Source organism: Protopterus annectens, chromosome 3.part1, assembly GCF_019279795.1.
Source record: "Protopterus annectens isolate FY-2018-M chromosome 3.part1, PAN1.0, whole genome shotgun sequence".
Classification (NCBI taxonomy): domain Eukaryota; kingdom Metazoa; phylum Chordata; order Ceratodontiformes; family Protopteridae; genus Protopterus; species Protopterus annectens.
In genome coordinates, this window is record NC_056732.1 from 845,104,624 (window position 1) to 845,121,228 (window position 16,605).

Here is a 16,605-nt window from a genome sequence, read left to right on the forward strand (position 1 = left end):
CTGACAGTTCATAAACTCATCACAGCACTCCCCTGCCTAATTCTCTACCGCATGACTTTAACCTTCATTTCCTTGCAGTTAATCTCTGAAACTTCTCATTAACATTAACACAAAACTGAATGATGCTCTAAGATTCATAGACATACCACTACCAGCATTATCTGACAGTGCTGGTCAGCTTATTATCTCAGCAGCAATATTTTGCAATTCAGAGACAAGACTGAGCTGTACTGAGCTGCATGTTATTAACGACTCATCATGTCTCTGAATTAAACAATAGTCAGTAGTGCAGTTAGATATAACCACGCTCATGTTCCCTCTGTCAACCCATGTAACATAGTTTTATAGGTATCTGCTAACACACAACACAACACACACACACACACACACACACACACACACACACACACACACACACACACACACACACACACACACACACAGTCACACACACACATGCACACGCACATGCACGCACGCACACACAAACGCACGCACACAGCACACACACACACACACACACGCACACACACACACACACACACACACACACACACACACAGTCATGCACACAGTCACGCACACACACGCACACACAGACACACACACACGCACGCACACACAGACACACACACACACACACACACACACACACACACACACACACACACACACACACGCACACACACACACGCGCGTGCACACACGCACATGCACACACATGCACACACACAGACAACACACACGCACGCACACACACAAAAACACTTACAACACTCATGCACAATCACACAGTCACATACACACACAAACATCCACTCAGTTGCAATCATGTTTGTATACACACACACACACACACACACACACACACACACACACACACACACACACACACACACACACACACACACACACACACACACACACACGACTTTTGCTTTAGTTATCCTCTGTAGCATTAATAGCCTATCTTCTGCCCTAGGACATATTGGGTGTATGCCATCAAAAGACAGTATTTTTTTTCACTGTGCAGAGCTATACAATTTGAATCTCTTTACCACCCTATTCTGATGTCAGTGGAAATTACTGGGGTCAAGTACAGTGAAGCTATACAGAACATAGATTGAACCACTTGTAAACTGAATAAAACACTCCCCTAAATGGCTAAATCTTTTCCTACATGATTTTACTCTCCATTTCATGGCAATAAATATCTGAGTCCTCTCATTAACATTAACACAAGACTGAACAATAATTTTGGATTCATTGACATATTGCTTTCAAGACTGTCTGGACAATGCCAGTGAGCCCTGTAGCTTGACAGTGGTAATTAGCAATTCAGAGACACAATAAAGCAGCATGTCATTAGCAGTTCATTATTAGGTTTCTGAATTGAACTGCAGAGCAGTTAGAGCTAACAGGGCAAGTATTCCCCCTATCAAACCATGCAACCCAGTTACACATACCACTGCATGCACATGCCCGCACACTCACTCACACACACACACACACATACACACACACACACACACACACACACACACACACACACACACACACACACACACACACACACACACGGCTTAGCAATACTTATCTCCTATGGTACTAACAGCCCTGCTCCTGCATAGCAAGTGAAAAATGTACCTCAACAAAAGACAGTACACACTTTTCTGTGTAGAACTATTCTTTAAATTGATGTACCAGACTATTCTGATACTGGGAATAAGGTAGAGCACATGGTTAATTTGCATTAGGCACACCCCCAAACTGCTGCATTTGATTGCTGTCATGCTATGGGCCAGTGCCTTTGTACCACTGTAGTCTCTGATTTGCAAAACATAATGTACTGTGCAGTCTTCCTGAGAACAGGACTGTACAGTGTGTCATACATTTCTGAATTCTAGCCACAGTCCTAACAATAGGAGCTTTTGCTTAATTAGCACTTGGCATCAGAACTACTGTCCATGATGTTAAACAACTAAGTGAAACAATACATTCCCGAACTCTGCAACACAAACAATTAGTTATTCTGTCTTTTTTTATATTTTAGTTGATTGCGTTTTATAAAAAATTGATTACACACACCCTCACAATACTCAGGGAGTTAACTCACTCAAGCCGATAACTCCATTTTTGTATATTTTCAGTTCACACCCATACTGTCTTATTCTATCCAGATCTTTTTTGGACCTGGCGTCTTTAACCAAGTGACTTACCAGCTAATAATAGGCAACATTAGAAAGTACAAATAGTTATTAATAAAAATGACAATTAATTAGTTTTTCATGTATTATTCATTTTTTCATATTTATGTTCATATTTCCATAACTGATAGCCCTGTTATTGAAGGGTATGGTGTGAAATACCATGGTGGAAGACAGGAAAATTAATTGTCAATGTCTATTTATATTATACTATACCCAGGATATTGCCCATTGTTTGTTAGTAATTATGAAAATAAACAAAATTTCCATATATACTTAATGCTTCAAAAAACAAGTGACTTACCGACTGGAATAACACCAAGTGAAACATTAGATATCAAACTGTCTTTGATATTTGCATTGTAAGTTGCACATCTTTAGTTATATTCAATGTTATTTATATTGCTAATTATACAATTAAGTATAAATAAACATGCACTCACAGAGGAATTTTTGTTGCCATGTGAAAGCTTATGTCTGTTAACAAAAATATTCTAGCAATATATGTTTAGGTAGTGCAGTTTCCAAGATATGACAATTTGTTTGTGAAAGTTTAATGAAAAATATAATTTGGAGCTTGTGTGCATTATAATATACTATTTATGGAAAGACTATGGATGCACTGACTATTATTACCGCAAAAGTTACTTCTTACTGATAACATTGCTATTTGTACATTTTAATAGCTTTTATTGTTCACAAAATATTTACAATTGTTTATTTTATGCTTTTTAAGTTTATTTTTTAGAAACTACTGTGGAATGCAAGATGTGTGTAGTCTGCTAGAAGTGTGACATTCTACACCACATAGGTGTTAATGATTAGCAGACAGTAAGACTGTAAAACTACAGACCATTAATTTCTGTCAGTGTATATGGATCAGTATCCCAACCATCTTCTTTCCTTGCTGGCTGTACATCTGTATGTCCATAAATACAAAGAGTAGGTTTGTCTGGATCCTGACCAATTTGTCCCAAGACAACACTTGGTAATTTAAGAGTCTCTCCACTGGGCAACTGAAAAATATAAAAAATACAAATAAACATATTAAAGTTATAATGAGATAAATGAGGCAATTCTGTATAAGACAATTGTATATTTACTTCAACATGCATTAGAGATTTAGAGAGAGTGAGAAAGACTTAAAACTTTATTTTAAATTTCAAATGAGTAGTACTAGTATTATATTAAGTTCATTACATTTCATATATTTAGTCAGAATTAAGCTTGTAAGTTATATTGATGTAATGCTCTATCCAGCTAATTTCTTGATTAGACTAAATGTAATGAATTGCAGATGGTGGCCTTATTAAATTTTAGTGTCTAAATTTTATGGCACTATAATTAAGGACAGAGTGAAGACTCATTCTATAAATTTAGAGCATATCCATGTTAAACATCTCTTCTATACAAGACATTAATGCTGTGTCATTAATTTTTTTTTTTTACTGGACTACAGTAATGGAACAATGCCTTCGTGGATCACCAATAGATCAGAATGGATCTATTTTAATTTTTTTTTTTTTACCTGAGGTCAATTTACTTTGAATGGAAGATAATCTAAGGATTAGGATAATCTCTGGAATAGACTGCCCATACATGTCAAGCAGAGTGCCTCTTTGGCCCTCTTCAACAGGAACCCTGATGATTGGATGGGAGATAGGAAATTCACCCGGGGATCACGTCAGTCACCCTGCTAGACAGGGGTCCAGGGAAGTAAATACCGTGGGAAGAAATAACCAGGGAATTGTTATGGCTAGGCTTGTATAGGCCTTAGGGTTGATCGCCTAGTACCAACCTGCGAACCTATGAGTGAGGAATATTATTTTGCCAGTAGTACAACAGATATGGTTTGGTAGTACTGTGAGAATGTTACTGAGACACAACACTTTGTAGTCATCTTTGGGTTCAATAATACATTTTTAAAGTACTTTCCCAATCTGGTAGCAGGGAAAAAGATAATTTTTATTCTTCCTGCCTGTGGCCAGGAAGACAACATCTAGTTCTTCATGTAATACCTGTGGGTAATGGAGGAGCTGATTAGAATGTTTGCAGTTCTCAGCCTACATTACTTTTGTGGCCAAATTGGTAGGATGAATCAACCACAAAGTAGCCCTCCTATGACCGATAGTAGGTCCAGTATGAGTCCTTATAATTAATATTTTTTGAAAGAAATTTTATAAACAAACACACTAACATACCAGAACCAAAAGCAGCTACCTACACAAGAGTTTACATTGACAAGCTATATACAACACAAATATTCATTAAACCAACCAATCTATATAAATCAATTGTAAAGCAAAAGCAGAAACAAAATAATGTAATAACAAATTCAAGTTAACTAATAATTATATTCTGTACTTCTTTTGTTTGTTTTTATTTTAGCAATCAAGATTTCTTTTTCACACACAACAGTCATTATAATTATAAATTCTGTAAATGAAGATGTAACATCACTTTCCTCAATGTTTGTAGTATTTCTTCTGGCTATTGTTAATAACCTTCAATGAAAGGGATACTAGGACTTAGGTACAGAGATGGGAATTGGATCATTAAACATCACTAAGAGTTTAGTTAACATAAATTTGTCAAACCCTAAGGCTTATAAAAAATACAAAAAAAAAAAAAAAAGAACACAAAAAAACCCAACAACTTATTGTAGAGAAAATCTATGACCTAAGAGAAAAGCCCAGGCATTTGCAAGGAACTTCCTTTCTGTCTGCCGATGAATTCTTTCTCAGAAAAAGTTGCAGAACTTTACAGTCATAAATCACATGCTGCCGATCAAATTTGATTAACAATTTATACGTTCAACAACCAGTCCTTTCCTTTCTGTATGTACTTTCAATTTTTTGTGGCTTTGTGGGGTGATAAATGGACTATGTAGAAATTTCTGTGAGAATAATCTCCAAAATAAAGCTAATGTGGTATTTTTTGCTTAAATGTTTTATTGATTTTACAAAATTAATGTAATTTCATAAGTTTGCAATATAAAACATAATTTACACAGGTTAACAACTAGATGCAGTCAGCAACTATAAAGTCTAAACAAACTATTTACAAAGGTATCTAAGTTTAAAAGATATTATACATTTTTACATTTAAAACTTCATTTCTTGAGGTATTACAATAATATCTCTCCATTATTTTGTTTACTTTCTTCCATGAGTTGTAATAAGATGTGGTTCTTTCTGTTCTCATTCTAATGGTTCTCATTTCCATTCATAATGCATTCAATACAATGTTTCTGTATTCTTTAAAATGTGGATGAAGTCTCACTTTTCCAGTTGGTAGTAATGGTTTTGTGTGCTATAGCAAGTAGTGTTCATAAAAGTCAACACTTTGTTCTAGCAACCCATTGGGGTATGGGAACATTAAATAAAATCAAAGATTCAGACAAATGGAAATTATCATTAAAAGCTATTTGCAAGAAAAAATTAACTTTATCCCAAAATGGTTTAAGTAAATGACAGCCATAAAACATATGCCTCCAATCTGCTCTCAAGTTCCTTTTACATCTCCAGCATCCTATATTTTGTTTAAACATTATTTCCATTTTATGTGGTGTTATAAAGGACGTATGAATAAATTTCCATGTGAACAGTTTACATTGCAATGAAAGAGATGTTTGCTTTGTTGAGAGAAGTATTAATTTCTTGTCTTTCTCATTTGGCATTTGTTTATTTATTGTTTTATAGTAGTCCCAATGATTCTTTATATGATACAATTTTGTTTTAATTATTTTATAAATGTTTGATAAGTAACCTTTTCTATGAACAGCTTGTGTTGTTGAAAAGATCAAGTGTTCTATAAATTTAGGTATATTTTGTCTGATTGTTAATTGCATTGTCTCTATTCTATTTGGATGTACTGCCTTATATCCTGTATGCTTAGCATAAATCATTACCTAAATCATATTTCTTTCTCATTTATTCCTTTGTTAAAACTTTTCCAGAGTCTAGCAACTGATGCTAATAAGTTAGTTCATGCTTTCTAGGAGTTTTGATTATATCTGTATCAAAAGGTTTAATGTTATTTTGTCTGCATGCAATATGATATAGCAAGAATGACCAAGCTTTTATGTTGGGATTCCTATTCATAAGGGTTTTATATCCTTTTAATATGTTTTTTTTTAGAAACTTAGAACTTATGTGCTTCTGTTTGTTTTCTGTAAAATGTTCTCTCATTATCGAAAGAAAATTATTTGATGCCAACTCAGTATATCATGATGATAATGTAAGACCTGATTTTAACAATATCTTTTCATGTATGTGTTTCCATATGGCTGAATAAACATTATTTACCCATAACGATATTGTTTTTATATTAAATGACAGTGCATATATTTATATATCTGGAAGACTGATTCCTCCTGCTTCCCAGTCATTTAAGTGATGATTCAGAGCTATTCTGGGATTATTAGGAAACCATAAGAAATTTAGCATTAGTTTATTAAATTATTTTATGTAAGATTTAGGAGCAGGTATAGAAAAGGCTTGTATGAAGTATAATATTTTTTGAAAAATAATCATTTTAATTATATAATGCCTGCCCTCCATTGTAAAAAAAGTATTTATTCTATTTTTGAATGAGTGTTGTTTTAATGTTATTTAAAATATTAGTTTATTGTGTTAGTATTTTTAAGATATTAGCATCATTTTTTGTGTAATATAACTTTAAGCCACAAATTAATATAGCGCTTGAGAAATATTTACATAAAGTTGCTGTATATAGCAAAACTAAGCATTCAATTACTATAAGGTTAGTAAACTAAACCTACATTTTATGTGAAAATAGTTCAAAAGGCATATTTTCCTATATCATTAAGCTTTTGGACTGGAGCCAGTTTTTAGGGTTTATGGTTCAGGAGTGTCTGTCCCTATTTCTCAGATATTGAAGCAGTCTTTAAAAGATACCTTGTTTCCTGGATGAGCAGTAGACAAGCTGTTTTTAGAGTTGTGACCACTCTCTCTCTGGGAAGACACTCAGAAGACAGAAAGGCGGTTTCTTGTAAAAACCCAGGCTTTTCGTTTAGATCATAGATTCTCTTTATAATAGGATGATATTTGTGCTCTTTTGTGTATTAACCATTCTTCTTTCCCTGTTGCAAAATCACTTGTTTTTTACTGGAAAATAGCAATGAGGCCTGTTAATTTCTTACTTCCTTATTTGCTAGAATTAACTGTTTTCTGTAAACAGCTTGTAGTTTTACAGAGGTAAATGAGCTACAGTCTATGTTCTGGCTGAGTACTGCAGCAGTTTTTCAGTGCGGATGTTTTCTTTTTTCCCTTTGACGCTTTGTAGCAGCTTTGTCTCACATATGAGCAAATCTCTCTGTTCTACAGAATCTTTTTTTCCTGTGTGCAGCAGTTCTCTCATATTTATTGTTTCTTTCCCTTGAAATAAGTATAACAGCAATATATGTGCTTGACAAAAAGTGTTTTTGTGCTAATTAATTCCAGTTGGTGTCTTGAGAGACACATACTTCTTATCACTGATATTTTTATCACTCTGAGAATTTAAGGATCAAATACCCTGTTCCACTTGGCTATTTGTATAATTATGTTTTTCAAGTTGTCACTTTAATTTCCAAGGCTGGAATGTTATTATTTACCTCCTGTTAAATTTATTATTCTAGGTGGGATTCCTTTGAATTTTAGTTAATGCATGATGTCATGACAGAATGGTCAGATAATGTGAAGACATTATAGCTTATTATTAAACCTTATGTTCCCTACCAAGATGAGCTGTTGTATTCTGGGTTGTTATTTAAAGATGACAGTATTATTATTCCTACTCCATTACATGACATTATGTTATCTAATGTATATGAGGATTACTTTGTTGTACACTTGGCTGAAATGCACCATTCGTTCTATCTTTTACATTAAAAATAGGGTCATATACACAGAAGGAAGGAACTATCCATGAAAGCCATAAAGTTTTAAGCTCCGATTGAAGAAATATATTTTGAATTACGCATGAACCTATGCATCTAATAATGGAGCAATTAACAGGCATTACTGTTCACACTGAGTATCATTATACACTACAAAAACAACAGAATATATAAAAAAGGTTTAGCAAGGTCAAGGAATGGCAACACATGAAAGAAAATCTAGTCAGTGCATAGTAATGCTGGTAATAATAGTAGTAGTAGTAGTAATAATAATAATAATAATAGTAATAATAATAATAATAATAGTAATAATAATAATAATAGTAATAATAATAATAATGATAGTAATAATAATAATAACATTACTTCTTACTGACACATTTTTGCTTTCCTATAATTCTAACCTATTCAATATAGATTCCCAGTGAGGTGCATCTACATTTAATACCAAAGAGGAAAGTAAATGGAAAGCACTTTCTCCTTACAAAACCATTTCTTCCCAACTGGCTTTTTATGTCTTACTGAATTGTGTTTATTGCACTCCTCCCATTAGAAATGTATGTATTATCATTCTTTTATGAGCTCACATATCAGCATGAATTTCAGCTTGAATATAGCTGTATACGACATTACTTTAGTTCCCATATCTTTGATACTCTGTACTGTTTAGTAATGTCATTAGATTTACATTGCTAATTTACTGCTTCAGGGATGTTCTGTAATGTGTAACACTGCCACTTCTTAGAAATTACTACACTTTATATCTTTGTGTGATAATTCATGTTTATTCCATTTTAACTGATTTCATTGTTTTTTTTGTATACTACTCCTTCTTTAGAGCTTGTTGAAACGTTCTTGTATTGTACATCTACTATTTCTTGGATCTTTTCTCCATGGGCCTCTACTGAAAATGTGCAATATAATCCAGTCAGCCTTTCCAGGTAAACAAAAGCAACTCTCCTGGAATATAGTATTATTATATTACACTATTATGAGACAGTTGCTCATCTTCTGTTAACATTCGCCATGTGCGCCTTTTTACCTTTCTGAGAATGGTACAACTCTTTGGTGTTCTTGGAAGGGCCACAACTGATTAATATGAACCCATTTAAGTAAAGTTTTACTCGTGCTTTTCTCTTTATTTCCATTTGATAGGCTGCAGAGGAAAGTTTGCCTGTCATTAATAATGGTTTCTCCCATTTGGGAAGAAACTTTTTAGTCTTGGCCTTTTCTCTGCTGTATGAAAAATATACTGAGTTGTTACCTATTTGGTATGCCCTGCTGTGCTGGCCTTTTCATTTTAGTAAACCTCGCAAGCCTGCAGACTATTTTCCAAACTGTTTTCAGCAAAGGTAAACATTTCTTTTATGTGATCTCTTAAATGTGTTTCAAACTCATGGACAGTGTTGGCATGTCTGAGGCTTGTATATATATCTTCTCTGGTCTACAGAATATATAAAGGTAGAGTCATTGTCCTTCCAGACATCATTTCAAAGGATGAGACTTATTGTGCATAACATAAATGGTCATTCATATCAGTGGTAATTTTATACAATTGTCTTTTCCTGAGGAGCTGAAATACTTTTTAGTACTTGGACTAGTCATTATTTTAATATATGTAATCTGACAGTTTGTACAATGGATTAAGGTGGTGAGCTCTAATTCATGTGTCATAGGGTTTGATTCCCTAAGCTCTTCAATGATCTCTTGGACTACAAGCCTAGTAAGTACTTTTGGACTATCATTTAATTTGCTCATTCAAAGTCATCTGTCGTACAAGCCTTTAATTCTTGCCACTTATTTGTAGAAATTGGAAACTGAGATGCTGACCTTAAGATTGGCAGATCTTCATTGAGCAAGTCCTCCTTGCAGCTATGCTGATATGTAAATACGATATTTACTCAGAGAATCAGCTATGTGCATTAGCTTACCAGGTTTATACTGACATTGATGATCAAATTTTTGCAAAGATAGTGACATTTTTGAAGAGGTGTAGGTACTTTGTGTAATGACTTTTTTAAATATGCTCTGAAGTAGTTCATAGGTTCATAGGCAGGTACAAGGCTATCTGCCTGAAGACATTTATAAGCCTAGCCGGAATGTGTTGGCTTTCGCCGCCCCCTTAGATTACTTCCCTGTGCCTCTGTCCAGCAGAGCCATTGAAGTGATCCCCGGGGTAAACTTTCTGTTTCCCATCTACTTGTCAGGGTTTCTCTTGAAGAGTGTTAGTGAGGAGCTCTGCCTAATGTAGACTGGAATCTTGTTCCAGAGCATGGGAAGTCTCTGGGTCAGGAATCTATCCCTCCAGCACGTCCTATTTATTGTTGTGGTGAGGTTTAGATCCCTAGAGTGTGTGGCTTGAGGGGATATGATTTTCTTTAGATGGAGCATGTCCATCAATTCTGGGTTGGACATGGCCTTGTATGTCAGGCAGAGATCACCTCTGAGTAGGAGGTATGCAGCCGAGTACAGCTGGAGTTTCTTCAGTTGAGCTGCATAGGCCATCTGTTTGAGGCCAGTGATCCTCTTGGTGAGGTAATTCTGTGGTCTTTCCAGCTGTTGCAGGTGTCTTGTAAGGTACATCCCAAATGGGGCGTTGTACTCTATGATGGGTGTAATGAGTGATGCGTAGAGGGGCACAATGACCTCTTTTGATCTGGATGCAAACCCTTTTGTGATTAGGTGGGCCACATAGAAGGATTTTCTAACCACTTTGGCAATGTGATTATCAAAGGAGAGATTACTGTCTACTTGGGTCCCCAGATCCCTTATTACGTCTTCCATATTTAGGGGGCTACCACCTATGTGGTAGTTTGTGGGTACTTTGTTTTTCCAAAGGGGATGACTATGCACTTTTTGGCATTTAGCTTGAAGCCATGGTTTTGACACCAGGTATCTGTCTCAGTGAGACCCTTTTGGAGGATGTCTGTGTCAGCTGGAGAGTCAATTATAGCCCCTAGTTTGCAGTCATCTGAGAACTTGGTCAGCCATAGTCCTCCTGTGCTTGCCCGTACCTCTGAGAAGTATATGCTGAACAGGAGGGGTCCTAGGGCTGAGACCTGGGGAACACCACTTGTAACCGGTTTAGAGTCAGACCTAGCTCCCGCAACTCCTACCATGTGGGTTCTGTCTGTGAGTCAGTTGACAACTCACCTCATGACTTAGGGGTTTATTTTTAGGCTGGTGAGCTTGTCTATAATACCAGAATGGGGAATGGTGTTGAAGGCTTTTGTGAGGTCTAGGTAGGCTGTGTGGACCACCTTTCCCTTGTCTATAGCCTTGGTAACTGTTGCAAAGAAGTCCAGCAGGTTTAGGAGGCATGATCTGCCCTTAACAAAGCCGAACTGGGTAGGGTTCAGTGTTTGGAGGTTCCCAATGTCTCTGTTAATGAGATCCATGATGATGCGCTCCATAGCCTTGCAGACCAAGCTCTCAGGCTTATAGGGTGATAGTTCCCGGGGTCTGTTGTGGCTCCACCTTTTTGGAGCAGAATAACCATTGCTGTCTGCCACTGTAAGGGCATGTAACCTGTGGAGATGCTGAGTTTGAACAGTGTGTTTAGGTGAGTGGTTAGTTCATCTTTGAGCTTGTGTAGGATGCAGCCTGGGACACCATCCAGTCCCATTGATGCTGTGTTTTTGGCTTTGGAGAGGGCTGTTTTAACCTGAGTGTCTGTGATTTCTGGGGCATTACATTCTTCGTTATGGTTATGAGCCCTTCTGGGGGTGAGAGGTAGGTGAAGGTTGCACTGAACCTGTCTGCCAGGATGTTGGCAATATTGTTCGGTTCAGTGTATTTTGTGCCATTCTGCACTAACTCTGAGCAGATTTGAGAATTGCCCACTTCGATTCTTGACATAGCTAAAGGATGCCTTGTGGTTATCTTTGGAGTCCTTGGCAATTTTTCTTTCGAAACTAACCTTGGATGATTTTATGAGGGATCGTAGTTTCTAGCTGATACTAATCAGGGATGTCTTCCCTTCATGGGATTTTACTCTTTTCTGTACTAGTTTCCTCCTTCTATTGTATAGCTTGTTTATGACAGGGGTAGACCAGACTGGTTCCCTTTTTTTGGAGGAGTGAGTCTTGATTTTGCTTGGGATAGCCCGATCCATGCATTCTTGTAGGTGCCCATAGAGTGCATTAGTAAAGGATTTTGCAGCTTGATCTGACTCCTCTGTAATTCTTTTACCATAGATATTACCATAGAACGTTTGACAGCTAAAACTATGAAATTACCTCTTTTTCTGTCTGATATTAATATGTGTACATCAGTTAATGCTCTACATCTAAAATATATTGAGCTGGAATGTTAAAATAATGCTGCATAAAGACATTACTAAGTGGTATCTTCCTGTAGAGTAGTAGGTTGCATTACTCACATCATAGAACTTGACAGTTGATGCTGTAGTAATCCAGTACTGAACCATTTTTAGGCTTTCTCTTACTCTTTAGATCACAACCATCCTGCCATAATTTATCATAATGCCTTTACTTACTTACAGTTGCTTTTACTTTGTCAGTATCAGGATTACACCCTCCTGAAATCAAAGCATGACACATCTATTTAACAGAAATCAACACAGATTTGATACTGGCTGTTGGCTCAACTTTAAGTCATTTAACTTCATTTAAAAAAATATCCAGTGGCCTTACTTGGTGCATATCATTATGCTCCTGCTTGTTAGCACCCCCAACTAAAATGTCATCAGTTGTGTTGACTAGTCCATCTATCCCTCAGCTATACTCGCTTAATCTCTCCAGAACACTTTTGGAGCAGAAATGGTTCAAAATGGTAACACCTTTCTACCAAGAGGTGCATTAAAGGTACATAGCTTAGAGCTATCATTCGGCTTAATGTGCCAGAAGCCTTGGTTAGCATTAAACAAAAAGAATAAATAATCCCCTACCTGTTCAGTTGTTTGAAGCAGAAAGCATTCCTTTTTGATCCCTGTATTTAGGTCTTGAGGTTCTATACCTATCCTTAATTTGTCTTGATTCACAGTTGTCATCATGATATTCACCCATTCCGTTGGAACAGTCTGCTTGAAAATGACTCCCAAAATTTTATATACTTTAACTCCTGTTTAGTTCTGGCTATGAACATAACTAATACTTATTTCACAGCGTGAGATACATGTATTATCTCAGGGGAATTATATTACGATATTCACCTTGCAGACAACTAAGCATTCAATCAGATAAACTACATATGCAAAATGTCATCTGCACTTTGTAAAACACATTCACCACTCTGTGACTTGTGTTTCTGAATTTGCAGAAAACTACTAATCACAGAAACCCTTTTAATGCATCTGAGCGACATATCAGCTTCCTTATTGTTACAGTTATGCCTGTCTGCACAATGAGTATGAATCTGCACATTAGACTCACCAATTAATTGTTTCTGTTTTGCAGTAGTCATGAGTCTGCTCAAGCATTTATGCTGAACACCTCTGCAAGTGTTCCCTCTGAGTGCATAAATGTACTGACTGTGCTATTCCAGCACTATTAGACTCTACTAATTTGACCTTTTATTGTGCCACTGTTAACATCTTGCAACACCTAATAAGTCACTCTGCAACTATACTGCATAAATGTGTTTAATCATGTGATTCACAAGCATTTCATCTCAGAATATTTGATTACTTTAGTTGAGCTTGCAGTGATTCTATCTGGAAAAACAGCCCTTGCTTTTTGCATTTGTACACAGATTCTAACTACACTTGACCTCATAGTTTTGTCTGCGAAATTATTATGAATGAAGTATGCACACTGACTTAAACATTATATTATTTACATTATATTATTTACATTCAGTATATTAAAAGTGGATTCAGATGATATGCTATACATTGCCCCAGTATCTTGCATGAATACAACTGACATACATTTGATCAGTAGCCTTCCAGGCCTATATTTACCCTTGTTGTCTTCAGCAGCTTGAAAGGAATGTATATCATCTCTACAGGAGATAATAGTAGTTATTGTATTAACTGTATGGTTCATGTTGATTTGTTAACAGTGATCTCAGCAAGTGTCATGACAGATAATCCATACAGATGAAACACATTCACTGTTAAAGAAACAAATGTTCTTGAATAGGTACAAGTCTCCAAGCAATCTATATGTGAGGGGACACCCACATACCCTCCAGTTTATATATATATATATATATATATATATATATATATATATATATATATATATATATGTATATATATGGGATCGGTACTGATCCCCGAAGGAACTTTTCACCGAAGCACAAATAGCCAGGCATACTTCTGCGTAAGTGCTTTTTGCCAAAAAAGCACTTTCGCGGAGGTATACCTGCAGCTAGAGGGAGTCGTGGGGGAATGACTGTTGCGGAGATCGTACTATGGTGCAGATAAGGAAATATTCCCTTTTTCTCACTGTAGTGCGATCTTGGAGTGAGAATATTAAAGTAGGGGGTGTGTGGGGGGCACAGTAGATTTATTGTTTTTTTTTTTTAAACGCACTTTAACGAAACGCGTTTTTGGTGAAAGTGCTTTCATTAAAGTGTGTCCATTGATTGCGGATTTGGACTATTGAACTTTCGCTCAATAGTCCTAAATCTATGTATATATACTAGCTCCATGTCACACAATAGTGGAGAAAGGACACCCTGAATGATCACTGAGAGTGATTTTCATTTATATCAGTTCATAGTTATGGCACTCACAGACCATAAACTATTTCAACTTTAAAAAGCCTTTACACAAGGCACCTAAACATCTTCAAATAATGTACCTGTCTTTGCAAAAAATATGATCAGCAGTTTCAGTATAAACCTGGTAAGCTAACATACATAGCTTATTCCCTGAGTAGATCATTTCTGCATGACTGCAATCAAACAATTGACTGTTCCCTGTGCTATATGGACAATGTGGGATCCCTTTCATCATTATTATTTTCAATATCTGTGATAGGTTTAGGCTTTGTTTTGTACTCTTTCTTACTGACAGCTGTTATTTTGCACAGTTTCAACTCCTCAGACATGCTTTAAGCTGAATATTTGAAAATGTACTTACCCCATGTGCAGCACGGTGTTCTGGTTTCCTCCCACGTTACAAAGACATGCATCCAGAGCATTTCTCCCTGGGCCTCTGCTGAAAATTGGCTTTGTTCCAAGTCGGACTTTCCTGGTAAACAAATGTTAAATACATAAAAAAAATGGTCCTTGTAGGAAATGTTCTTTAGGCCTTGTATCTTTTTAGTAAGGTACCACTGTGGACTTTCCAGTTGTTGCATGTGTCTGGAAAGATCCATGCCAAAGGGGCATTATGTTTAATGATTGGCCTAATGAGGGCTGAGTAAAGGGGGCAATATCATCCATAGATATAAACACAATCCATTTGTTTATAAGCTGTGCAATATACAAGGACTTTCTTACACAACAGACACATGTTGCTCAAAAGTTAGTTCACTGGTCCCATAAGTTCCCAAATCCTGAACAAATGGGTCAACTCTTAGGGTGGTATTTAGCAATAACAATATGTGGTAGTTCCCTGGGATAGATGACTTCCCAAAGGATACAATAATGCATTTTTTTGCATTTAATTTCAGTCCATAATTTTGGCACTGGTTAATTATTTGAGACAAATCTTCCTCTAGAATGACTAATGATTTGGGGATTTAATGACTGCTCATAGCTTGCAGTCATCTGCAAACTTAGTCGGCACTTTTAGGACTTGGTCTTGTGTGATTTGTGGAGGCAAGCCAGTTTTAGGTATATCTTGAGGGACAGATGGAGGGGAGAGAGGGGTAAAGTTATACCTAAGTTTATTAGCCAGTAGGTTCACTATATCTTTAGCTCAGTCTAGGTAATATCATTTGCATTCAGCTCAGTACATTACTATATTGTGCTTTTGAGATTACAGACATAACTAAAAAATGCCTTGTGATTATCTTTGGCTTCGGTGGCTAATTTATCCTCAGAGCTGGCTTTGGTGAATTTTATTAATCTCCTGAGATGTTGTTGATTATATGGCTCCACCATGTGGCTTTGTTTCTAAGGTTTGCCCTGCACTTGTTCCTATGGGGTACAGCTGCATCTATGCAGCTATTTACATGCTGGCATATTTTGGTGGTGTACATTTCCATGTGTTCAGTGGAGTTAACTGGGTTTGGTGGAGATTTGAAGCTTACTAATGTATCACTCAGGAGTAGGTAGTTTGTCTTAAAGAAATTACTAAAGGTATCTTGGGTGGAAGGGATCTCTGTTTTCAGTTTTATTTTGAAGGAAACTGCATTATGATCAGACCTAACAGGTGATGAAAATATGAAAGGGATGGTGCAAGATGCTTCCATATTAGTAAGGACAAGATCCAAGATGTTATTTCCCCCAATTTGTACTCTGGCTAATTGTTCTAAGGCATATATATTGACTAAGTTAGGGAGTCTTTGTGATTATGTACTAGTGATGGTGTAGCTTTCCCACTTTATAGTCGGATAGTTTAGATCACTTAGGAAAATG

The 16,605-nt window shown here is 36.3% G+C and overlaps 1 protein-coding gene across 2 annotated transcripts in view; it reads right to left on the reverse strand.

Annotated features, from left to right (window-relative positions):
- The window catches only part of LOC122798296 (cytosolic non-specific dipeptidase-like), a 345,095-nt gene that overhangs the window by 149,009 nt on the left and 179,481 nt on the right, over window positions 1-16,605 (reverse strand). For both annotated transcript variants that reach the window (XM_044067118.1, XM_044067117.1), the window contains exon 4: window positions 3,061-3,223. In XM_044067118.1, coding sequence (XP_043923053.1) covers window positions 3,061-3,223 — 163 coding nt within the window. The remainder of the gene's footprint in view (window positions 1-3,060; window positions 3,224-16,605) is intronic.